Source organism: Silurus aristotelis (genome assembly GCF_946808225.1).
Source record: "Silurus aristotelis genome assembly, chromosome: 11".
In the NCBI taxonomy this organism is placed as follows: domain Eukaryota; kingdom Metazoa; phylum Chordata; class Actinopteri; order Siluriformes; family Siluridae; genus Silurus; species Silurus aristotelis.
In genome coordinates, this window is record NC_139584.1 from 26,938,237 (window position 1) to 26,965,028 (window position 26,792).

Consider the following 26,792-nt stretch of genomic DNA (forward strand, 5'->3'; position numbering starts at 1 on the left):
CGATTACGTAGAGTTTATGGATTAAAAAGGTTTTCAGAGCAGCCGAGTTTAATGTGAACCTATCCTCAGAGACTCACAGCCCTTCACTGTTCTTTCCTCTCTTTAATACACTATACAGACCATTGTGACGTACATCCACAAATGTCACGATTAAATACAGTTCCGTTTCCCAGTTCAGTGACGGACGTCATTCCGTCTTTTACATTTCAGATTCTAGGTCTCTGGCTCTGTAACCCTGTGGATCTCTGCCCTGCAACATGACCCTTCTTCTTTAAAATGCCAGCAGTCCATCATTAATAAATCCCCCCCCCCTTTCCCCCCCCATACCAAACCGAATAAATCAGCATCAGCACATTATCACTGAATTGCCACTGTAAGCTGCAGATTTGCGAATCGTGCGTGCAGGCCCAGCCGACGTGGCAGCCAGCATGACGTCACGACCCGCGGCCGTGACGTCAGCGGGTGGAAGCAGCCACTTCCTCGTCGCACACACGGCCAGTGTTAGGTCGCCGGCCGACGCGGTCACTCGCTGAAAGGATCTTTTGTGGTTCTGTGTGACCGACGCATTCCACACAAGCCAACCAACTGGACCCAGTGACGCTGTCACCATGACTCCAGGGTCGCGGGGTCGCACTCGGCATCAACCGAGCCTTGTGTGCTGCTTATTGTTAAGATCCCTGTGCTTCAGAGGCCGAGCGCTGGCTTTTCCAGCCTTGCTGATGTGGCATAATGCGTATCGCGAGTCGAGCTCGAGACTTTACGCAACAGCATCTGCAGCAGCTCAAAGAAAATCTTTGTTACAGCGTACGAGGAAACTTTTTCCCATCTTTTATGGTGTACGGAGCAGATACTGGAGCAACAGTCCACATACATGGTAGTGGAAATAACGTTACCTGGTGCAGTCTGGATTTGCGTCCTTTAATTGCGCTGAAGTTCTTCCACCCCACATTCAGTATTTTTTTTAATGGACCTTACCTGGGGTTTGTGTGTCTAAAGGCAGGGATTTCCTAACACTACAGAAAATTCTTTGCGTCCAATTTTGGTCACAGTATGGCCACAATTTGGCCTGAATCTGGTTCTTTTGTATAGCTGATGTCACCTACATCTACTTTGAATCGGCCGAATAGAAACGGCAGTGAAATATCCTCGATGATGTTCTGTCTTTTGCGGTTGGTCGCTAATTCCAAAATCTAGCTAGAAGTGTGGGCATCTAATTAAGAAGTGTGTCTGTAAGCGTTGCATTCACACTAAGGGATAATGAAACCGGATGAGTCAGATTCAGCCCTTGGCGTTAGAAGCTGATAACCGGAGCGTAATTCTTGCTTTCATAGATCTGTGTGCTTCATTCATTCTTTGCACCATGACTGAATCCAATGTAACTCCGCTCATGTGTGGGAGCTGATTTTTTGTGAATCTTTTTTTTTTGTTTTCACGTTCCCCATTCAGTTACCAGTATCATTCATTCATTCTTCTGAGCGTATTGTTAAACCCACACTCGGGTCACTGGGGCAGTTTCTGCGCTGAAGCTCAGCACCGTTATACCTTAAAAAACCCCAGCTGACATTTTTCCCAACTGTCTCCAGAGCTCTGGTGGTGAACTCTAACAGGGCATGGGATCAGTCGTCTCAGACTGACCACTCGTCCTCCGTGTGTGTGTGTGTGTGTGTGTGTGTGTGCGTAAAAATGGCCCAGCTTGCGAAGACCAATAGCTGAGGATTCCCACAGAAGGCTTCACCATGCATCTGTAATAAAAGACTGAAAATGAATGTTACATGGGGGAAAAATAGAATTAAATTTGAACCTAAGCTGAATTCCTCATGTGTCTGGATATCATTCAGGAATGATCAATACTGATCCATAACCCTGATACCTGATTGACAATAATTAAAGTAAAAATTATTTGAGCCGTTGCTGGTCATATATTACAGATTACTGATATATGATTAGATGATTTATTTTATAGTCTGTGCTATAATGACACAAGTATCGGGACACCTGACTTTTCCAACCATATGTGGTTCTTCCTCAAACTGTTCCCACAAACTTGTTGGCACACCATTGTGTCGAATGTCTTTTCCCTTCACTCGACCTAGGAGACCCAAACCTGTTCCAGCATTCCAGTGCCCCTGTGCACCATGAAGATAAGGTTTATGTTCTAGGGTTGGATTGGAAGATCTCTGTTGAGCAACTTTGCGATGTATTGGGACGCTGACTGCACCACAGGCTTCCTCACCTTACATCAGTACCTGACTTTACTAAAACCCTAGTCGCTGAAATCTGCACAAGCACACCCCGAGATCTAGTGGAGCATCTTCAGAGAAGAGTGGAAGTTAATTATAAGAGAAACGGGAACGAAATGTGGAACGGGATGTTCGGAATGCAGATGTAAATCTTGTGCTTGGGCGTCCACAAACTTAAAAAAAAAAAAGAAGAAAAAAGCTATTATCGATGTGTGAATTTAAAATAAATAGGTGATTCTGAACGTGACAATTTGTATATGAAAATACAGTAAACTGTCTCTAATGGAAAGCACTGCATTGTTGATTGTACACACGATCCGGATGTGATGTGTTGGCAACTTTTTTTCCGTTTATTTGAACAATTTGTGCGTAAAACGGATACATCCACACCTCGATATACCACAGCCCCGTTTGACCATCCATAGATAAAGAAAGGTACCAACAGGTTCTCCGCGTTCGCCGTTCTCCATGCTGAAACTTCACTCTCACGGCTCTCGTGTTGCCGGAGACCCAACCGGAGAATTTCAGCTGTCCGAGAGCCACAAGCCGCAACGTGTCACGGTTGTTACCCAATAACACGAGGTCCTCGAGGGCTAATGTGCAATTTTACCCTTAACCCACTCCTGAATGCGTGTGAATTTTTTTTTGTGCGAGTATTATAATTGTGAAATACCTCCCGACATTCGAGTTTGCGATCACGACGAGCCTGTTTATCAACAAAGGGGGGGTCACATTTATGCAACTAACTGCGTCATCAGTTTAGAGAAACAATTGACTGGATCTTCATCATTCACACTCTGTTCTCTCTCTCTCTCTCCACTAGACAGGTGTGATTACTGTTTAGATAATATTGGCTTTAGCAATCTGACAAGTTACGTCTTCGCGTGACTCAGAGTTTAGAATTTCGTCGTGGTGATGTAAACTTTTCCATGACGATGCGTTCTTTCATCCTCCTGTCAACGTGTCGCACGATCAATCAAGACGAACAACTGAACAACCTCTAATGCTAGCAAGAGAAGCAGAAGTACGCTCACTCTGTGTGCGTGTGCGTGTGTGTGTGTGTGCCTTCTGTCGGATCGTTTATTTTTATAGGAATAAATCCCATTAAATCACTACTTCAAATCCGAACTCCTTGATTGAGACGTCGGCACGAAAAAGCGCACACGCCCCCCCCAAGGATGACGACTCGGCATATCTGTCGCACGAGGCATGCACATGCAACGCACTCACGCACACACGCACTCACGCATACACACCCTTGTGCACTCTTTCACACCCTTCTCTTTCTGTCTCATTAGCACACACCTCTGCTTTGACGCAGCTGCCGAATTCGATCGGCTGTCATCGCCAACCGTCCGTCATTCTGCAGGGAAGTTATTACTGCCACACAAACAGCACGTGTACATGTGTTCACGTGTTAGTGTGTGTATGTGCGGGGCTCCACAGTACAGTCTGTGACTGTGGAGGTAAATGTTTTCTCCATCACAAACTCACTCTGCGCTGTAATTAAGCAGCAACTTTGGTGCGAGTATCGACATAAATATAGTCTTTTAAAGACCAGGCGCAGTTGCTACCTTTTTGCTGAAAAAAAAAAAATCTATAATTAAAAAAAAAAAAAAAAACCCAACCTGGGACATATCGGTGCCTCTGTGGTGTGGATTATAAATTGTACAGAAAATATATTTAATTTTTAAGTAGATATCTAATTAGATTGAAAAATTGAATAATTTGAATGCAGGGTTCCTACGCATTTTGGAAAAGTACGAAAAAAGTATGGAATTTGATTATCGCGATTTCCAGGTCTGGATTCTTGTGGAAAATAAGAACGGCGAGTATTAAAAAGTGTTTTTGTTTCCATTCGATTGTCCTATTCGGCTCTCTAAAATGTAAAATTGACTCTTTTTTTTTTTTTTATACAATGGAGCGTCTAAAAACCACGCTTTCGTTTTCAATCATTTCCCACAACGTAAGACTCAAATAAGACTCGCGTCATTTCCGCCTGACGTTTATTAAAAAAAATAAAATACAAATCAGGTTGCAAAGTACAATTAGATTTCAACAACAGATTTTCTAGATTTTGAGACCCTCTGCCGCGTGCTCGATTTGACAGACGTAAAATTTGTTATTGTTCCCGTGATTGACGGGCGGAGTGTAACTCCAGTCCTCCTACGGGCAGTTTTCCATCCTTGGCTTTCTGCCCCGGATGGGTGCAGCAGAGTCAGGATTCGGACTCGTGTTTTAACTGTTGCAAGTATTTATTTATTTATTTATTTATTTATTTATTTTTTATGCCATACTGTTAGTCAGGATCTAACCTTCAATTTTAAACCATAACATTATATTTTTTTTTGATAATTTAATTTCTTATTGATCGAGCGTTTAAACCTACAGTTTGGGACGCCGTGGAGCTCAGCTTTTTTTCCTGAAAACACACACCTGATCCGTAACCGGAATAATTCTTATGCCAGATCAGATTTGTTATTTAAGAGAGCGGTGAAAGACGAGATCACTTCGAAGAAAAAAAAAAAATAAAATGCAACGCTGCCACCGTTTGACTCACGAAATCCACCAAGCAAAGGCTTCATGCGTGCGAACCGGGCTATCGATGAGTTTGAGTTTAGTATTATTATTATTATTTCATCGAGTCATCGGATAAGAAGCGCTTTTTCTTCATTAAAGAGCAATGCTAATAAGAGAGAGGAAATAAAACGGGTCTCTTAAAAACTTTTTTTTATTTTTTTTTATTAACATTTTTATTGCTGAAATTCTTGCATACAAGAATATCATTGAAAGCGAAACCCATTTAGTGCATTTGTAGCGTCTCCTGTGTTTACCTGTCCAGCATGCTACGGAGATTATCGGTGCGTCAGTAATAATGGTCCGTGGGAAACACAATGCTCCGTGATTAGTAAAATGGGCTAAAGGTATTTTGCCTCGATACATTTTTGTAATCGATTTACCCGAGTTACTCACGTGAACTCACGCGAGCCGGACACACCCACTAACACGACCGAGCTTTAAAACGTGGCCAGCCGTGTTTACACATTGAGGTATAGTTCCTTAGAAATACCATACACTTGTTGGGACTCCTTAAAGGCTTTTAGAAAAGGTTTAGAGCAAACCATGCTTTTAAAAACGGATTTAGGGATCAGCTGCTCGGTCATGGTTTAGCACAAGGATTCTGTTTATGATGCTATAAGTTAATCATTTATTCTTGTTTGAAGTAGCAAGAGAATTTCTCCCTCTGTTCTGTTGTAGTGTGGGACGAGATGTAAGAGATGATTACACAGCTTCATTCTTCAGGTTGACTCATGAGTCGCAGTCAGCTGTACATGTGTAAAAGTCTAGCTTCTGTTGATTGTACTCCTCTGTGTGTGTGTGTGTGTGTGTGTGTGTGTGTGTGTGTGTGTGTGTGTGTGTGTGTGTGTGTGGGTGCATTAGGAATGCCAGAATAAATTCACTGAACTAACAGTGGGCATTTCAAAGAACCTTCTATGATATTCATGAACTTGCCATAAATAATAATAATCCATTCTTCATTTCTACATAAGTGCATTTTTATGTCTTTATATGAACATATTATTCTATTTTTTATTAAACAATGGAAAGGTTTGCAAATAATATATTTCTAACGAGTGTATGAGAGAATTGGACTCAAAGCACACAATATAAACTGCTGGAATACAAGATGCACAAGTTTTGTATGGTCCTGTCAAGCAAACAAAAACATGAACATGATGAACATGTGGCTCTGCACGATGGACAGCTGTTATCACGTAGGGTGTATTTACTTTTGTTGCCAGCTATTTCAACAATAATATCTGTATGTTGAGTTACTTTTAGAGGACAATAAATCTGTACTGCTACACAATCTGCACATTTACCACTCTAAAATATATCCAAGTTTTATTTCTGTAGTATTGTCCCTTATAAAGATCAAATAAAATGGTTGCCGAGACGTCGATTAGTAAACGAAAATCCATCGCAGGTAGAAATTAAAGTTAATGAATGTCGGACCGCATGCATGATGGGACAAGATGGAGCCCGAGCTTCAGTTGTTTGTTGCTGTATTGGGTCATGCCTAATTTGCATAAATTCCACACATTATCTCACATCATACACATACATTAGCAATGCTAATTACAGTGGGTGGAAATAATAGTGTGTTGAGAGCAGTCAGTGACGTGGCGTTCCATTACACCGATTTGAAATCTTTTCATTTTACCACGATATTAGACCTACGTTATGTGCGCTCTACCACTTTTCTTGTACACCCTTCATAATGTACCTCGTTCCCTTGTTCACCCTTCATAATGTACCTCGTTCCCTTGTACAACCTACATAATGTACCTCGTTCCCTTGTTCACCCTTCATAATGTACCTCGTTCCCTTGTACACCCTTCATAGTGTACCTCGTTCCCTTGTACAACCTACATAATGTACCTCGTTCCCTTGTACACCCTTCATAGTGTACCTCGTTCCCTTGTACAACCTACATAATGTACCTCGTTCCCTTGTTCACCCTTCATAATGTACCTCGTTCCCTTGTACACCCTTCATAGTGTACCTCGTTTCCTTGTACACCCTTCATAGTGGGCCCTGTTTCTATGTACACCCTTCATAGTGTACCTCGTTCCCGTGTACACCCTCAATAGTGGGCTCCGTTGCCTTGTACACCCTTCATAGTGCACTTCGTTGCGTTGCACACCCTTTATAGTGCGCCTTGTTAATATTTTTTTTCTCTTTCTTTCTACATCTACATATTGTACCTTTTGTTGTCTTGTATAATTGTGTATATTTCTGCCTTCTTCATAAAGCACATGACGGTAGGCTACAGGTCATTTTTGTCGTCTGCTTTTAACGGTCCTGATATGGGGTCTTTAGAATGCAAAAATATGGTTGAATTAATTTGCCTTCTTTGAAATGAAAATTTCAGACACAACACCTTAACAATTGCCTTCGTAGTCTACATCATAGATGTGCACTATTCAAGGTTTTAAAGGTCCCAAGTGACATCCAAAGTTCAAATCCCAGTTGTGCCATGCGGCGGGTAAATTTGGGAAGTTTGCGTAATTCGTGTAGTGGGAATGATGGGGGCTTTGCTCACAAAGCAGTGTAGGAGCCAATCAGCGTCTCCTGCTTACGTAGAGTCTCATGATCCGTCGTGAACCTGCTGTGGTCACGAATCCCAGATCGACTACTCTGTATTGTAGTCAGGAGGAGGAGTAAGTGGAAAAACTCATTTGTTACAAGAAAAAAAGTACAAAAATAATAAATAATGTCTGATGTGACATGCGGTTGGAGTGAATACATTTCGTGTCGTAATGTTGATATAGTTACGATAACATTCGTTAATCCTAGATGGAAAAAACCAAGAAGTTGCAACCTGTTCTATTATACTGGAAGTTATTCAGCTGTAAGAAAGACTAATGTTGTTGTTTTTTTTCCTCCTTTTTTCTAGGATTCCATTTAAGATCGGGCAACCGAAGAAACAGATCGTTTCAAAGACGGTAAGGTAACAAGAACACTTCTAGCTTGTGTGCTTTGTTCCTCTGGTGTCTTTGGAAGAACCACAATGGACCGCCTGGTTCACAGTCACCCAACAGAGAAAGTGAAACTTATGTTTAATCTCTCAGAGAGTCAGGATCTGGACACTTCAGAAGCTGTAAAAAAGCGTGCTTGAAATGCACATTGGCACGGGGACTTCATGCCAAACGGCTACCCGGAAAATGACCATATGCACAGACCATATAGCAACATAACAATTTACCGTGTTTTGCTTAAATGTTCATAAAAATAGGTCACAAATATAAGAAAAAGTAAATGTAATTTATTACTTCAATAGCTTTTCCACGTATCTTTGTTACTGAAGTATTTCTATTTGGGGAGACTTTTATTTTAACTTTACTTTAACTTTTATTTTATTTTAAGTCAAAACTTTTTTGCTCAACTACATTTTGCAAAATCGGTCGTTCCTTTTTATTCATGAGTGAATAAAAACTTCACTGGTCAAACCACCAAACAGGGTCGAGCGCACACTCCGTTTGTTTTTTTAATTTTGATAAAATTTTTGTATAACTTGTTCAACTTGGTGTGTATCTACTTATCACCAACATGCAGTTCAGCAGCAAGCAAAACATTTAGAGAGGAATAAATGATGGAAGAAACTCCTGACTCCTCGAACTCGACACAACACACGTGACTTTATTTGCGTGGTTTTTGTTTTTGTTTTTTTATTATATACAGTTTTTATTAAAATTGTAATAGAAATCAGTGTTCTTTTAATGATTCTATTAACAGATTGTCGTGCTAAGAGTCTTTTCACATAAACTGAGTTGATTAAGCAAAGAGTCTTGTGTCAGAAACGTTGGTACACGAACCACGTAGTTGATTTGAAGTAGAGATACAGTAGGTAAAATCACTCATTTAAAAATAAGTGTCCCTGTAAATATTCACCTGAGCAAAAGTATTTGCCATCAAATGTACCCAAGTATTCGAAAGTACTATGATTTATTATTATTTATTTATTAACTGTGAAAAGACTCTGTCACTTTTAACACACGGATCCATTAATAAAATGATATTATTGATCAAAACGCTGATTAATTTCTATAAAAATTATCATGAGCTCACACAAACAAGGCCACGTGTGTTGTGGCGATTTCGAGTCAGGAGTTTCCTCCATCGTTTATTCCTCTCTAAATGTTCTGCTTGCTGTTATACTGTACGTTAGTGATGAGTAGACACCAAGCGCCAATCAAAACGGAGCGTGTGATCGAACCTGATTGGTGGATTGCTGCGTGTTTGTCCAGTTACGTTTTTATTCTCGTAAATAAAAAGCAAGGACTGATTTCGAAAAATGAAGTCGAGTAAAAAGTACAATATCGGACTTTGAAATGACGTGAAGTAAAAGTCTCCCCAAGTACAGACAAGCAACAAAGCTACTTAAGTACAGTAACGAATGACATTTACTTCACCACTGTCCCCGGCTGGACAAAAATGATAATAGGAACATTATAGCCATAATAGATAATAGTACCTGGGTATGCTTAAGTAGATTTTGAAGGCCTTTTGTACTTGTACTTCAGTGAAAGTTTGAAGGGATCACTTTTATTTTTACTGGAGTCCATTGTACCGTGTCTCTACTTTCGATTTGTAGTTGAGTTATTCTAAAGGAAGGCAGTTGACTGGATATGGAGGCAACATACAAAGTGACCAAGAGTAGCTCCTTCTCCTGATGCTGCCACCATTATGCGTTACTGTGGGGGTTTTCTCAAGATAAGGCGCATTGTTGTGTTTCTGCCAAACTTAGCATTTTTTTTGTCCCAAACCCAGACAGCGCCGTTTTAGTTCCGACAGACACGGGGCTTTTTCCACATGTTTACCGAGTGTCCAAAAACGCTTTTTGACAAACTCCAAATAAAGTTGCATATGACTCACCACTCTTCCATAAAGCCCAGATTGTGGAGGCGATGCTTGTCCTCTGACCAGCTTCTCGAACTGCTTATAATACTACAAATATGGCCAAGTCGAAGAGGGGAGTGAATACTCGTGCAAGGCACTTTTTAACAGCTGCTCAGTGTTGTCATTAACGCTAATCACAAATAGCTCCCGGATTATTTATTCAGACGGCACACGTTTTATATAAGCTAATATTCAACTCAAACCGGGCTGCTGAGTATTCTAACAATGATTTTATCGATTAGTCGATTAACTTTTTCTTTAAGAGCACCATTACTAACAAGTAATTTTAAGGAAAAAAAAAAATAAAAATACATTTCAGATTCCTTTGTTTTAGTTTGAAATGATCCCAAACTTTGGAAACTTTCTGTCGTGTTCTTTGGCATGAATCTTCTCCTCATCCCTCGCTGTTTTCTTCCCGTTCCTCCATTTTTTTTATTTTGCAGCGTCTCCTGTGTTTACCTGTCCAGAGCAGTCCAGAGTTTAGCAGGTGGCGCGTCAGTAAAAATGGTCCGTGGGAAACCCAATGCTCCGTGTTTAGTTAAATGGACTTAACGATGTTAATTATGTTGCCTCGATGTATTTTTGTAAATGAATTGTTTGAGTTACTCAAGCGGTTTTTCACAATGGACAGTGTCTCGAAGCAGCTTTACAGAATGTAGGATAAAAACAAAAACTGTAAATGAGCAAACTTTTTGTGTATATATTCCCAAACGAATTTCCCTCGACGTTCTCGGCAGACAGACAGCACTTTTTCTCGCTGAAATCGAGCGTGACTGGCCTGCAAACATTCCCCAGGGCGCTCACCACTGAGACATTTCCGGAGTGGACAGGACAGCGGCCGTCTCAGCACTCAAAACATCTTCCACTAAAAGTTTAATTATTGTGTGTCTGAACATTCCAGCTGTTTTCAGAAAAATACCATCACGCTATGAAATATCGAGTTTTTTTTTATTGAGTGAACCTATAAAGGATAATCCAAAGTGCCCCGAACAGACGTCCACTTAAAATTTAGGGGACTGGGATGTTGTTTAAGTGAAACACAGACAAAGTAGAAATAAAAGCAATTTAGTCAAGCAGGGCCTCACTGAAACCAGCAAATAAAAGCACACACAGTCATATCCGAGTCCATGTGTAGGCGCTTCCTCTTTCTCTGTATCGATGGGAGCAAAACCACCACCTCTCATCACCCTGTTCCTCTGTCCGCCTCGGCCTTTCCTCCGTCTCCTTCCTGTTATCACACACACAAAATGCAGACCCCACTCGTGGGCAGTTCAGAGGACAGGCACGTCACTGAAGCAGCCTGCATGGCTACCATCCTGTAAACTGTTTATTTGCACCATGTGCCCACAAGAACCGCAGAACAGGAACCTTCACACACCACTTCACACACACTATCCAAACACGCTCACACCGGCACCGTGGCACGGACAGCCAGAGCCAGGACTGCTTTATTACAAATCAAATGAAAAGAGGATGTGGTTTTTTTTTTTTTTTTTTTTTTTTGCTTGCTTTTTGGGCCTCTCAGATTTATTTAATCTTCCATTCTGTTTTCACGTCAACCCAAATACAAATCACCATCACAAGTTATTAACCAAGAACCGGCTTTTCGCTCTGATCCACGGCGCATCGCAGCAGAGCAAAGCGCCGAAAACTAGAGCAGTCTGTTTAACTCGTCTCTCTCTGTGTGTTCTGTTTCCTTCGCAGGTTGAAAGAGACTTTGAGCGGGAATATGAGAAGCTCCAGAAGTAAGTTGACAGGTGTTCAGCGATGTGTTTCGTTAGCGTTCCCTGATACGAATATGTCCAGCACACGGGTACTTTTTCTTGACGGTAGCGAATGATCTTTTAAAATAGGATCTGCTAAAGGTAGGAAAAAAAAAAAAGTTTGAAGTGTGCGTCGAAAATAAAAGATAGAAGTTTCGCTGGATTGGGAATCCGCTGGTGAAAGAACTAACAGGCCCTCAGGCGCTGGGCTCCCAGTAGGATGAATTCTTTCACACTAATGAGTGCAGGAATGCAGATGATATGCCTGAAGATTTAAGGTCCTAGTCTTGGAGACCATTTCTCTTTGATTTTATAATAATAATTAAATTTACAAGATTTACAGAAGAAACTAATGAAATGAATATCTGGATCAGGTACCGGTTTAAGGCTTTTTTCTTTTTTTTTTTTTCTTTGGAATATCAAGAACACAAACCACAGCATCTTCCTCCAGAACCTTCAATTGACCCAATGAAAGATCTAATATGATGTAATATGTCCTGCTGGAACACGTTTGGGTCTCTTATTTCAAGTGAAGGGAGAATTTCATGCTCCCGCATCCAAAGACGTACAATTGTGCGCATTCAGCTTTGCGATAACAGTTTGGGGAAGAAGCAGATATGGCTGGAAAATCAAGTGTCCCAATACTTTGGTCATATAGCATATATAGAACCGTTAACTCCACTCGCTACACTCCATAATAAAGATCCCATTTAGGCTACGTCTACACTAATCCGCATAAATTCAAAAATCCGCTTTGGAGAGCGTTTTCATGCAGACATGGCCCTTAGATCCTGAACATAACGCACAGAATGCGTTCATCGCCAGCGGCAACCAACACAAACGCTAATATATCAAGCTTTCCATGACGTCTCTGATTGCTGAAATAACCAGGTTGCTCATTTCAGTTTCGGTATCGAGCACTCTGCTCTCAATCTAAAAGAAGAAAAAAAACCCAGAGCCCCCCCCCCCCCCCCCCCCCGTCCCACACTCCGTCACATGACTACACCTTTCTGCTTCAGGTACCTGAGTAGGAGTGTTAACACACCGATTGGTTGAGATAAACCCCGGACCCTTATGCGAAGGATCGCGCTGACACGCACAGTGTGGGCGTAGACAGACGAATGTGACTCCAGTCTTTGACTGGAGTCACAGCGCGGTGGTCTGATGCTTATCTTAATGTCGAATATTTACAATTAAAAAGCGTTTTATAGAAAGGCGAAATTGATTTTGAAAGACATTTAGAGCCTTCATGACTTGAGATCGACGTCCAAGCTCTTGGATTGATAATAATATATCGAGTCACGTCTTTCCTTTATCGCGTTGTTGTATTTAATAGGCACGCACGTGAACGCACGTGAACCAGGCTCATTTCACGGATTAACGTTTCCAGCCATTCGAGGTTCTTCCCCAAAAATTTTTCCACAAAGCTGGAGGCACAACGTTTTACAGAATGTTTTCTGGATGCCAGAGCATGAAGAAACCCCCAAACCTGTTCCTGCGTGACAAAGCACCTGTGCACAAAACCAGCTCCATGAAGAAAATGCGTTCCGCATAAGAATTTCTAGAAGCTTCCTCAAAAATCTACATCTGGAGCATATTATAAGAGTAAAGCACATGCCAATCTTATGCTCAGGTGTCCACAAACTTTTGGTGGTTTAGCGATGTGACCACACATTTAGACTCCAAATTAGAATTAATATAAGGAGTGCGTTGATATGAACCAGTGATGTGAACCGACCAAGCAGGCGTTGTAAAGAAATAACCAATTGGTTTATTATTATATTTCAGCGCTGTGGTATAAATCTGGTATAATCTCATTTACCGGAGTTTCATCTTGTCTGGAGTTCTAGAAATGCCTTTAATCTTTAAATTCTAGCATATCTAAAGCTAATATGCTGGTTTGTGACCTGTGGTAACACTACATGTCATTCACATGTTGGACTGAGGCCTGGTGTTGGCATGCTAGCGCACAGAGCGGAGCAGCTGGGACACCGGGGCTCGATTAGCACCTAGTATGGGGCTGTTGCTTCATCATCTGGCAGTCTTTCTGTTTAAAAAAAAATTATTTACACATTTCGATCGACTTTATTTTTTTATTTTTAGCCTTTGTCATTCCTTGTTGTTTGATTTTTTGTTTTTTTTGTTTTTTTGAAAAAAAAAAAAATATCGCCGTGGTTTTTCCAATTTTCACGCATTTCGTTCCACAGCTCGCTAAAACCACAGTCTCCCTCCTTCCAGCCTTCGCCCTAAACAAAGCTTCCACGTGCGCTGTGATTGGTGTCTCATGGGAGTTTCCCAACCTCTCATTTCCTGCTTAATTGATATAATGAACAGCTCCCTGATGCACACACACATGCGCGCAAACACACACACACACACACACACACACACGCGCGCACACGCACACACAGCAGACAGTTGCAACAGTGCCATAATTGCAGATGTTAGCACCACGAGCGTGTGCGAAAGGGTCACAGTAGGGAACAACCGTGCAAAATATTCTCCTTGGATCTTCTCGGCGTGTTACTGTCACGAGGCGCCGAATTAGAACTTCAGCATCAGGCGCTTTCACGCCGTTTCATTTTGCGTTTCAAGCAAATGACGTGCAGATTATTCTCTCCGTTTGTGTGAAATGAATGATGGTGTCCGAATTTTGGTGGTTGTAAACTCATAAGGTCTTTTTTTGCCCTTCTCAGGTTGGAAGACCAAACGAAGAAGCTGCACAAAGACATGAAGAAAAGCACAGAAGCCGATATCGGTGTGTATCATGGCCGAGGAGTTGCGGGGTTTTCTGGAGGAGAACGCACGCACGATTTATGCATTTTCTTGCATTCTAGAGCGCAGAAACGAAACGGATAGCTATTAATAACTATTATAACTGGTGCACTTGACTTTAAATGGATTAAAGCATGACGTGTCATCGTTTGATTCAGAAACGTATGTGAGGTAATAGAGGTGTAACTCTACACTCGTTCGTACCGAACCGTTTTGAACGCAGTTTTAGTTTCATGTGTGGAACGCAGTTAAAATCTCCCCTCACGAACATATTAAGTGGCGGACCGCACGTTTGTTTAGACTCTGCCTCGCAATCGCAAAAATTCAATATAGAGAAATAAAACAGAATGAGTGAAAAACCTTCTGGCCTGAAAAGCAACTTTCCAAGTATTATTTTTGATGCAACATAATCCACAATATTTCTTTTCAATGCTTTCCATGTTTTTGCATTAATTAAGAATGATTATCTATAGCGAAATTAAGGGCTCGTCTACTAATCAGACGCACGTCGGAAGCGATAAGCTCCAGAGCTGATCGAGCTCCAGAGTGCCAGCTTCAATTACAGCTCATGCACGTTTCTGCCATGGCTGCTTTAACTCCAGATGCTCGGATCAGACCCGAGAGTCTGCGTCGACCCAAATCAGACTCCGGAAACCTCAACCCCAAACAAGGATCAGTTCATTATTCCAAATTTTTAATTTTTTTATTTATTTATTTATTTTTTGTCACGTACAATATATATATATATTTTTTTTCTTCTCTCGATTTAAACGAATGTTGTTCTATTTATTTATTTGCTGCTGTTTAGCGATGTCTAAAGCGGCCGTAAAGATTAGTGTGGACTTGCTGAATAACCCTCTGTGCGAGCAGGACCAAGCCTTCCTGGAGTCTATGATTTCTCTGGATACAGCCATGAAACGAATGGAGGCATTCAACCTGGAGAAGGTGAGAGTTGCTCTGTCATAGCCGCATTGATTTTTCTACACATCTCTTTATCAATCAGGGACACACACACACACATATACACACACACACACACACACACACACACACACACACCTCTCTGTATCAGCAGGTTGATATATATATATATATATATATATATATATATATATATATATATATATATATATATATATATATATATATATTGCGCACGCACACACACACACACACACACACACACACACACACACACACACACTGGTAGTCCTCGACTGGAGATACGTTCCGATGACCACATCCTAACTTGGAAACATCGTAAGTCATGACATGCCCTGACCTACCCAAGAGTCTTAAAGAATGGTGATCAGTGTGGGGTACATAATTTAGAGAATTTACACTACTTGTACTGTTTAAACTCTTTATATATTTATATGTATATGATAGTGGCAGAGGGTGTGTGTGCATGAGCACCGGTTTGGGCAGAAGCATTTGCAGCTACGTTCGCTTGGCACGTAAAAAGGTCATCCGAAGATCGTAAGTCGTAAAACATCGACCTGTGTGTGTGTGTGTGTGTGTGTGTGTGTATATATATTCTTTTTATTTTTTAATTTACCTGGTATTGTAACTGTTTTGTGCTTTCAAGTTCCCCCCCCCTTTTCTTTCTTCCCCTCCTGCACCATCAGCAGTTGCATTGTCTGGTTTGGATTGTTCCATAACGACGCACACTAACGAAGAACGGCGTTTAAAGGTCGCCTCAGAAACAGTGCGAGACGCAATCGCTTTCGCCGCGCCACTGCGTCTTGCTTCAAATTCTCCCAAACACGATTGGAATGATGGCGAGGAATGCTGGTTAGATCAGCTCGTCGGAATGCAGTACACAAAATGTATTCCATGTTCCATCCCGTACCTGTTTAAACATTAGCAGGAGAAACGTGCGATTCTGCCTCGCAACATCTTCACCGCGCACTTCATGTTTGGCAGCGGAAAACATTTTATGCGAATGTTGTTTCTCGCTTTGGCTGAAATAAACTCTGTTACCCTCTAGCAGATTGGGTATGAGTAAGGTTTTCTCACAACAGATACCCACCCTTCTGCCCCACACACACACACACAAAACGCTCCTTAGGCATCTAAACCGGACAAAATCTGCACTATTGAAAGATTCCAGCTTCAAAAATGTGTCCTTTTTTCACCATAAGCGATTAAATTCGATTTTCATGCCGGGTTTTTCACCACTGATGTCCTGAAGCGCATCATATAGTGCAGATGAGCACACGGGGGAATAGTAACCGCTCTCCAGACAACCCGCTGACCCCGTATACCCCAGCAGAGGGGGTTATTCGCGTCGCTTTTTCCGAGCTCCGCCGATTCTTAGTGACTTAACACAAGATCATTCGCTCCGCCTACTTCGTTGTTGTGGGTCTTGTTCTCTGGTGGCATAAAGAAATTCCTCTTGTGTCTTAAGTGTTGTAGCTTCTCTTCTCTTCGCATCCTGTTGAGCAGAAAAAAAAAGATGGATTATGTAAGATTCAATTTTCAGGTGGTTGTCTATCAAAGCTCCGCCCACAGGGGCAAAGGTGGTCCATAGTCTAGGAGCATCTCGGGGGCCGAGTTTGACTTTTTGAACAATATTCTGTAAAGCTACAGTGATCAGGCGTAACATTGGCATTATAACATTATGAGCGGTGAAGTGAACAACACTGATGATCTCTTCATCATGGCACCTGTTAGTGTATTGATGTATTTATTAGACAGCAAGTGAACATTTTGTCCTTAAAGTTGACGTGTTCAAAGCAGGAAAAATTGCCGAGCGTATGGATTGGAGCGGGTTTGACAAATTGTGGCGTCTAGACGTCTGGGTCAAAGCGTCTCCAAAACTGCAGCTCTTGTGGGATGTTTCCGGTCTGCAGTGGACAGTGTCTATCAAAAGTGCTCCAAGGAAGGAACAGCGGTGAAAACCACAGCGCGACTGGGTCACGGCCTCACAAAAGCACCAGGATTCAACACTTTCCGGAAACTTTCCATGGGAAATTATTCCAAGTTGGAAACTTACCAGGAATTTATAGGCATCTATTAGAAACCGTATCATATCCAAGCATGAATATTAACATTTTGTTTGGTCATAAGTTGACATGCATGCCAATCCAATACAGATTTTACAAAATGACACTTTGATTTATTTGTTTCTGTAATTTAGTTGCACAATAGTTTCCACACAGCACAACGTTTTAAACATAAATGTATGTAATATTTATGTAATTTACGTGAAAACTCGCCAACATGGACATTTATTAGACGTTATTTTGTGAGCAGGATTGAGGAAATTGTTATAAATGAATGCACTATGCATGTAGGGGGCGTGGCCTCAGCAGCCCTGCATTCAATCTGGTTGTTTTAACCAAAATGGTCGTGCAAGATTTTTTTGTTTTTGTTTTTAACTACATTTAAGTTCCCTGTTACAGGCGAACCTGCAATTTTGTAAATTCCCAGTTTTATTCCTATTGAAAGTTTCCAGGCTTGAAAATTCCTGTAATTTAGCAATCTTGATGCGACACTACAATACAGACTACATCGACGTTGTCTTTAGCATCGGTTACACTTTTTTGTTACACTCTCAGTTCTGAACACGAGCATTTTTATTTATTTATTTTTATTTTTTTGGTTCCTTACTAACTTGTTGCTGAAATCCTTATAGATGCTGTAGATGATAGATTTTTTTTCCTCTGGTGCTTCTCAAAGCAGGACACTAATATTCATGTAATATTTATGTAATAACTGTTTAAAGTCTATAGGAGCAGCCTGTTTTCTCGAGCACGGCTTTGCAGTGAAATGTTCCCATGCCTACCTCGATCCGCAGACAATTGATTTTTTTTTCGAAGTGTTTTTTTTTTTTTTTTTTTTTTTCGAGGCGTTTCTGGCTGAATTAGCATGCCCGGTTGAACCTGGCCTCGTTCGTAATATTCGCCGGGGGAAAAAAATAAAATAAAGCAGCATTCGCGGGAATATAGCAACCTTTCGCGAGGCGCGCTATAAGTACAGCTTGATTTAATGCAGCCTGCTGCACGGCAGATCTCCCAGACAACAGATGTGATGCAAATGCGCTCTCTCTGCACTGACCCCTCTGTCAGTTTCACTAAAGCGAACACTTTCAGCAGCACTGCTCGTGTCCTCTCTCTCTCTCTCTCTCTCTCTCTCTCTCTCTCTCTCTCTCTCTCTCTCTCTCTCTCTCTCTCTCTCTCTCTCAGCTCTATGGCCTGCTATTCCAGTGTATGGGCACTTGGCAGGCGAGTGGTGCGCTAGCCGTGGGCGACAAGAGATGTTAGCACAGCTGATTTTATTTTATTTTTTTTTCTCTTTACCGCGCCTGTACGAATTACCACCCCGGGATGCCGGGAACGATTAATGAGACTTCCATGAATCAGATTCGAAACCTGGACGTGAAATCCCGCGCAGCGGCTAAACAAATCGAGCTAGCGTTTAAATAAAGGCAACGAAACCTCTCTTTCCGGGAAAAAAAATAATGCTTAAGGGCAGCAGAGAAAGAGAGAGAGAGAGAGAGAGAGAGAGAGAGAGAAAGATGGGAGAGGAGAAATGTGTTATGGTAATGAAGGCAGCTTCAACCCAGGCCTACAGTGTGTATATTTTAAAGTCGTTGTTTTTAAAAGGCTTTAAGGCCTGCAAAGCCGAGCGGTTAGCGGTTAACGACTAGCGGCCATGACGGTGGGAAGGGGGGTTATCGATTTTTTTTATGGTTTGTGCGTTTTTTTCTTGTTTTTTTTTTGGGTTAGCTCTGTGTGTAAAGGAAAAAGAAACGGGAGAGAAAGAGAGTCAGGTTGACCTTTGCCCTCTGATTCAAACCGATGCTGGTGCTTCAGCGACGCCCTCAGGCTTCGCGATTACCTTGTGGAATACTCGCTACACCCTTCACCCAGCTTTCCACATCTCCAACGCGCTCGAGCTGCACCATCAGTCCTCATGTTTCTTCTCCACCCCCCCACCCCCCAATGGAGACAGCTCACACAGTGTTTGCGTGCTAATAAGCGAGCTCGTACGTGTTGATTTTTCATCATGCATTGTTTGGGTTCTCTGCCTGACTCGCTTCGCGTGCTCTCTCCCAGCATCTTGCCAGACTCGGATACTTAGTCCTGACATATTATATTAAATTATTTTGATCGTCAACTCAAAGACATTCAGGGCCTGGGGGTCAAGCGAGGCGTTTTCCTTCTATATACACACACACACACACACACACACACAGCGATTCCACCATCGCCTTCAACATCGAAGGGAATCTGAAGCTCTATTGTTAAAAATGTTTGTTTGCTGAGAACTTTCATGTTGTCGGGGCGTCCCACCCTCTCTCTCGCGCTCTCCAACCCAACCGGGGCTCCGCTTTCATGTCTCATCCCCCGACGCTTCCGTGTTTTTCATTTCGCCTCTCGATGAATATTCACATCCCCCGTCCGTCTCCTCGGGGTTTTGAGCGCGATAAAGAGGTGACATCAGCGGCGTTGTTCGCGTCTCTTTCGGAGGGGGGGGGTTTCGGCGCTGTTCGGCAGGCCGCGCCGCATCCTGCTACCAATTAACTCCACTGCAGAGGATGGGCTTCTTGTTTAGTTTGACTTAATGATCAATGTAATTTGATATGAAGGATGCCACTTAGCAGACTTTTTTCTTTTTTCTTTTCACTTTGGTTTATTCAGAATGTGCATTGATTTTGTTTTGTTTTTATTCCCCCTGCAGGTCAATCAGATCCAGAAGACAGTGATTGATCCGCTCAAAAAGTGAGTCTCGGATTCTTTCTCCGTCCCTTTCGACTTTCTGAACGACGTTCTCACGTATATACAAGTGTAATGTGTGTGTTTTTGGAAGTGTCTATAATTGTATGTAGATGCGCTGTACTTTTATTATTTTGGAAAAGTGACCAATAATTTGTGAGCAAAATTTGATATGTAGATCGATTTCTCGTCGCCAAACCGTTTCTCGAGCGCGTTCTCTCTCAGCACCGCCGCTGCTACATGAATATGACGTATCACAACACTATGGAGACCGAGGCGTGTCCTGAGAGTCACATAGAATACAGATTAACATGGCGGAGGTAGAGCTGTAACTTCCTGCAGACACAACAAAAAAGAATGTCTGGTTTCATTCATCTTTTTTTTTTTTTGCTGTCTGTCTGAACCAAAGATTTAAAAGCGTATAGCATCATATTTTTTCCTATCGCACCGCTTCAGTATCAGTGCTTCATATGTATTAGCTGACAAACGATTCAATTATTTAATCGCACAATCGTCATTATTCGTGATTAATTTATCGCACATTTGTTCTATCTGTTCTAAATGTACCTTAAATTAATACTTTTTTTAGTTTTTAATACTTTAATTAGTTATAGTAGAGTTTAGTAGAAATCTGGTGACTCCAGAAGTGAAGTGTACAATCAGTGCTATTGATTTCGCCAAATGATATGCCAGAGTTTTTGATTGAATTGGCGCGTGTCGACTGAACACGTTTTCTAGTCTGGGATCAGAAATTCATTTACGAGTTACAGACTTGAGTGGAATTCTTCTGAATGAATTAAAGCAAATAATTATTTTTTTATTTAATAAATTTTTTTTTGGAAGCTTGTTTTTTTCACTAGACATAATTCTTTCTTTCGTTCTTATGCATTTTTTTTTTTCATTTCTTTTATTGTTTCTTTGTTTTATTTTTACATACTTTTCCTTTTCATTTCTCACTTACTTTTTTAGTTCTTTCTTTCTTTCTTTCTTTCTTTCTTTCTTTCTTTCTTTCTTTCTAATGTTCTTTTTTCTCATGCAATTCCTTTTTTTTTCTTTTTTCCTTTTTTCCTTTCTTTCTTTCTTTCTTTCTTTCTTTCTTTCTTTCTTTCTTTCTTTCTTTCTTTCTTTCTTTCTTTCTTTCTTTCTTTCTTTCTTTCTAATGTTTTTTTCTTTCTTTCTTTTTCTTTTTTCTCATGTTCTTTCTTCCTTTCTTTTTCTTTTTCTTTTTTCTCATGTTCTTTCTTCCTTTCTTTTATTGTTTCTTTTTCTTTCTCACTTACTTCTTTATGTACTTTTTATTTTTTGCTTACTTTCTTTTTCATTCTTGCTTTCTTTCTTCAGTCAGTCAACTTGTACACTATATGCTGGATAGATTTTTGTGGTCACCTGAGCGTCACGTTCAGATGTATTTCTCTTGTTTTGGTATAGTAAGCGCCACAAACACTTTCCTCTACTTTTTATAAATTCAGCTGAAAGGCATAAATGAGATGAGCAGTGATCTTTGTAGAGAAGGTGTTTAGTGGGGTCGAGAAGTCAGGCCTCTCTTTGCTGAGGTCTCTCGAGTTCTTCTTCTTAAACTGGCCTTTATGGAGCTCCCTGTGTCATGCTGCGAGGGAAATTGTGTGAAGTGGGAACTCGGTGGATAAGATAAGTGTGCTCCAACTTTTGTGACAACAGAACTACATATGGGCATAATGGTCGTGTCCACAAACTTTTGACCTTTTAGTGTAAATCACAAATTGCGACTTTTTCCCACTTACTCGAGGTTTTTCTTTTTCCCGCTTTCAGGATCCCCCTTCCGTCTTTAAAAGTCATGTGCTGAATAATTCCTACTGATGTAAGAGTAGGTACAAAAGTGTCAGGAGTGTGTGTGTGTGTGTGTGTGTGTGTGTGTGTGTGTGTGTGTGTGTGTGTGTGTGTGTGTGTGTGTGTGTGTGTGTGTGTGTGTGTGTGTGAGAGAGAGAGAGAGAGAGAGAGAGAGAGAGAGACGGCTGCTGTCCCACATGTAAGTGATGGGATGAGTGAGCAGAGTGAGGGAACGAGTGAATGAAAAGATTCTGGAGAAAAGTTTATTTGGCCGTCCGCCCCTCCACTCCTCTCTCTCTCGTTCTGTCGCTCTCTCTCTCTCTCTCTCTCTCTCTCTCTCTCTCTCTTTCCCGCCCCCGTGAGTGCTATTCCGTTTGTGCCTGCTCTCGGGGGAGGGGCCGGAACAGGAAGCAGACCTTAACGAGCCGACAGGAAGAGGAGTGGGAGCCGAGACACTCCTTACAAACGCCTCTGCTCTGCACACGCGCAAAGTGTGTGTGTGTGTGTGTGTGTGTGTGCGTGCGTGCGTGCGTGCGTGCGTGAAACAGAGAAACAAGGAATGTTATCTATTTGTTTATAAAGAGCCGCTCATTGTTGCCTCAGATCCTTTAAAAGTTTGAAAACATGATGCAATTCCCCTGAGTTTTGTGTGTGTAATAAAATTTTATTAAATTATCACTATTTAATTTCGGTGGAAGTGTGTGTGAGTGTGTGTGAGTGTGTGTGAGTGTGTGTGAGTGTGTGTGAGTGTGTGTGAGTGTGTGTGAGTGTGTGTGAGTGTGTGTGAGTGTGTGTGAGTGTGTGTGTGTGTGTAAGAGAGAGACAGGGAGAGAGAATGAGTGTGTGTGCACACATTTGTGTAATCTGTTTCTAAACTTTACAGCATGTGTGTGTGTGTGTGTGTGTGTGTGTGTGTGTGTGTGTGTGTGTGTGTGTGTGTGTGTGTGTGTGTGTGTGTGTGTGTGTGTGTGTGCAGTGGCAGCGGAATGGTTCTCATTTCCTTTGGCCAGTGGGTGTGTGGTGGACATGTGTGTAGGCTCTTAACATGGCCCTAAGCCCAGACTTGGACACGGACACACACACACACACACACACACACACACACACACACACAGTCGCACACAAAACCACTTACTCATTGACAAACCCCAGGTCCAGAGGAGAGGCTTAAAAGATCGGGACAGGCCCAGAAGGAGACGAACCCGAACACACACACACACACACACAGAAGAGATGACCATTTAAATCTGACCACTTTTCCCCCCTGTAGGAGAAAGCAAGCTTTTTTTATTGTATTTTTTTTTAAACAAGTTACTCCACTTTTTATTATTTTTTTTCTTCTCATAAAATACCAGATGCCATCTTTTTAAGAAGCAACTCATCCGTGGCTTTTAGCGGAAAGTTTCCGCGCGTTTACGTAGTCAGTGGCACCTCACCTCCAGATCGAAACGCTCGAAACATCAGCTTTGTTTCTGGCCCGAGCCAAAATGCACTTAACCAAACCATATGCTAAGAAACAATGAAAGCCCAGATTCCATTAGTGTACGAAGAACCCGACTCGCTTAATTATTTATATCGCGCTCGCCGTCCGCGCATTCAAACCGACGTCCTTAATGCAAGCGGCAAAGAAAAAGAGGTGTCGGATCTCTAATGGATTTCACCATCTGTTCAGCCGTCCAAATCTCTTAAATGCAACGATTCATTTGCAGGGCTAACAAACTTTTCCTCTCCGACTCTCGTAGGCACTCCAATAGCGCTGCCGGATCTCTTCACAATGTGCATTACTGACGCCGGCTCTGACCTTTTCCTTGTTTGCTCTTTGTTACATTAGATGGAACAGAAGCTCACATTGATGGGATTCATACAATAATCCGCATGTGTGTGTGTGTGTGTGTGAGAGCGCATGCGGCATATCCAGACACATTTACACATCGCGTTTGTTTAAAACGGACATTATAGAAGTGGAAGGATCAGGGCCGATTTCAATAATGAAACTTTTCATTATTAACGTAATAAATAACGAGTTTTCACCAGTTCTGTAATCCTGCGGCGCCGAGGAAATGTCAACGCGTGACATTTTCCTCTTCCTGTTTGCGGATCTATCTCTCTTCTTTTTCTTCTTCCTTTTTTATTCCCAGCTCATCCGTTCACTCTTTGATCGTATATTTAAGCCACAAGTGTTAAATACATGACTGATAATGAGACACTTTTATGTGATAAAATTTTTATAACAACTCTTACACACCGAGACGTCTTATAAAGGCTTCTGACGAAAAATTCTATTTCTTTTTTCATTTCTTCTTCGCTTTCTTCAGATCGGAGGAACTTTTCTCAGGAGGAACATGTCCTGTTTCCAAGCACTGACACTGGAGACTCTGTTTATTAATTCCTAAAGAAAAAACAGCAATAAAAAAAAAAAAAAAAAAACTTTATTATTATAATAATTAGTGTTAGATTACATAATCGATTTGCTGTTTTATGGACTGTCGACACAATAACCTATTCAAACATGTGCCTAATTGATTCCAATCGGTTTTTGTTTCATTTCAAGTTAGAACACGATCATGGTTGATTTTATGTGACCTCAATATGGCAACCCTGTCATTAACTGTCTTGTCCACTGCACCTGGCATCGAATAAGAGGCAGCTTGTTTCCTGTCCCAGTGGGTCGCTCGATGTCTGCTTTTGATGCAGGTCTCATTATTGGGCACTGGGTACAATAATAACAAAGTCAGCCAGCAAGTCAGCAGAACATCAGTTAATACGACTTAAATAGTGGCATTTTTTTAACGTAAAATTGGGAAACTCTTAACCAATCAGAATCCAAGAATGAGACACGGATGAGGTGTTAATAAACTGACTTCTTAACCCTCTAGAAACTTCTTCTTCTTCTTCTTCTTTCGGCTGCTCCCATTAGGGGTCGCCACAGCGGATCATCCGTCTCCATACCACCCTGTCCTCTACATCTGCCTCTTTCACACCAACTACCTGCATGTCTTCCCTCACCACATCCATGAACCTCTAGAAACTTCTTAACCCTCTAAAATGACCATAACTCTAAATTCCACTTTTTCTATGTCGTCTCCCCCCCCCCGTAAATTGACGGCGAGGTTTACTGCTTTTGGAAATGTATTTTTCTAGATATAATATTCTAATATTACAATTCGAACAGTAAAGTCTACAGACATCGAAATGTTCATTAGATGTAGCTGCCATTACACAAACAGCCATTACACAAACGTGTGTTGGTGAACAATAATACTAAAAGCCGAACGCTTTATCCTTCGGGATAACACCCAAGAGCCGAGACGGAGCTCCAGCCCTCTCTGGCATGTTCCCCGTTTCCTAAAACGATCCTTTCTGCCTTTTAAATAGCAAGTAAACTCTCCTGGGTGATTAAACCATGGGCGAGGATGAGAAGAAGAAAAAAAGAAAGGAGCGAACGCAGAAATGTGCGCTCCAGAAGGACGCCGGGAAAACTGCACCGAAGTCTGAGATCGATTTCTTTTATTATTATTATTTGTTTATTCCTGAATCTGTGCTGCTTCTTTTGCCTAATCATCATCACACAGTTGGAAAGGTTAAATACACAAGACAATGCGAGTGTGGGTTTGTGTGCTTGATTTGCCCTGATGTTGTCCTTATACTCAGCTGCTATTTCAATCTACTCTGACCAGCCACCACGCCCTCAGCCTGTGTAAAATTATACAGTTGACTGGTCAGTGTATGTCTGTACTCACACTGAGTGTGTATGTGTGTGTGTGAGTGGGTAGTTGGACAAACTAGGGATGTTGTTGGGGATGTCTTTCGAAACATCGAAGGAGAACCAGTGCACTTTGTTTGTTATAAGTTGAGCCCAAACGAATGCGTGTGTTTGTACGCTGAGTCAGACAGGCCGTGCCCTCGCCGGGGTTGAACCCGTCTAGCCCAGATCGTTGTCTTTTTTCCAGAAAAACAGCAGCGAACCGGGTCTAATGGCGAGCAAGAAACGCCGCCATCTCGGATAAAAGTCCGCGAAGGAAAGTGCCGCAGACTTAGTGCACACTCACACACCTCAACTAAACAGTAATAAAGCGTGTAGTCGCCACACCAGTCTGCCTTAACTTCTCCATCACTCGTAAAATCAAAACACACACATAAAGAGCCTCTAGCAAATGTAAGCTGAAAGTCTGACACACTCGATTTGTGTTAGAGGCTACTATCTAGTGTGATGTGATCGATTCATTCATTGATTTTATTTCACCCTAAAACAAGATCTTGGGTGCCATGGAGTATTTTATGTGATCCCAATATGGCAACCCTGTCGTTAACAGTCTTGCACCTGCCACAGAGTAAGGGGCAGCTTGTATCCTGTCCCAGTGGGCGCAGTTTTAAAACGTGTGGAGTTTAATGAAGATGAATAATTGTTGAATATCTGATTCACTATATAGACAAAGAATTAGGACCCACATTTTCCAAGCATATGTACATATGTTCTTTGCCAAACTGTCCCCAAAACTTTGTAGGCACACAATTGTGTGGGACGTCTTTGAATGCGGGAGCATGAAATTTTCCCCTTCACTTGGGAAGACCCAAACCTGTCCCAGCATGACTCTGCCCCTGTGCACAAAGCCAGCGCAATGAGGAAATGCTTTACATGGGTTGGAGTGAAAGATTCTGAGTGGCCTGCTATAGAGCTCTGACCCTTATCCATATATATATATATATATATATATACACACACACACACATACAAAAGTGAGTACACTTTGTGGAGAGCAACAATTCTCATTCTCAGAGTTCTTTGCCACGCGGTGCCATGTTGAACATCCAGTGGTCAGTATGAGAGAATTGGACTTGAAGCACCAAATTTGAACTGCTCTAATACAAGATACACAAGTTTTATACAAACAAAAACATGAATGTGATGAATAGGACGTGTGGCTCTGCATGATGTACAGCTGTTATCACGTAGGGTGTACTTACTTTTGTAGCCAGCTATTTAGATAGTAATGTCTGTATGTTGAGTTATTTTTAGAGGA

At 41.6% G+C, this 26,792-nt stretch overlaps 1 protein-coding gene across 2 annotated transcripts in view; it reads left to right on the forward strand.

The window, feature by feature from the left end:
* Positions 1-26,792, forward strand: part of bin3 (bridging integrator 3) — a 45,802-nt gene that overhangs the window by 5,370 nt on the left and 13,640 nt on the right. The window contains exons 2-6 of one of the 2 annotated variants that reach the window (XM_083554057.1): positions 7,702-7,750; positions 11,409-11,449; positions 14,164-14,225; positions 15,051-15,187; positions 19,931-19,971. In XM_083554057.1, coding sequence (XP_083410183.1) covers positions 7,702-7,750; positions 11,409-11,449; positions 14,164-14,225; positions 15,051-15,187; positions 19,931-19,971 — 330 coding nt within the window. The remainder of the gene's footprint in view (positions 1-7,701; positions 7,751-11,408; positions 11,450-14,163; positions 14,226-15,050; positions 15,188-19,930; positions 19,972-26,792) is intronic. The other variant, XM_083554058.1, reaches the window with a different exon arrangement.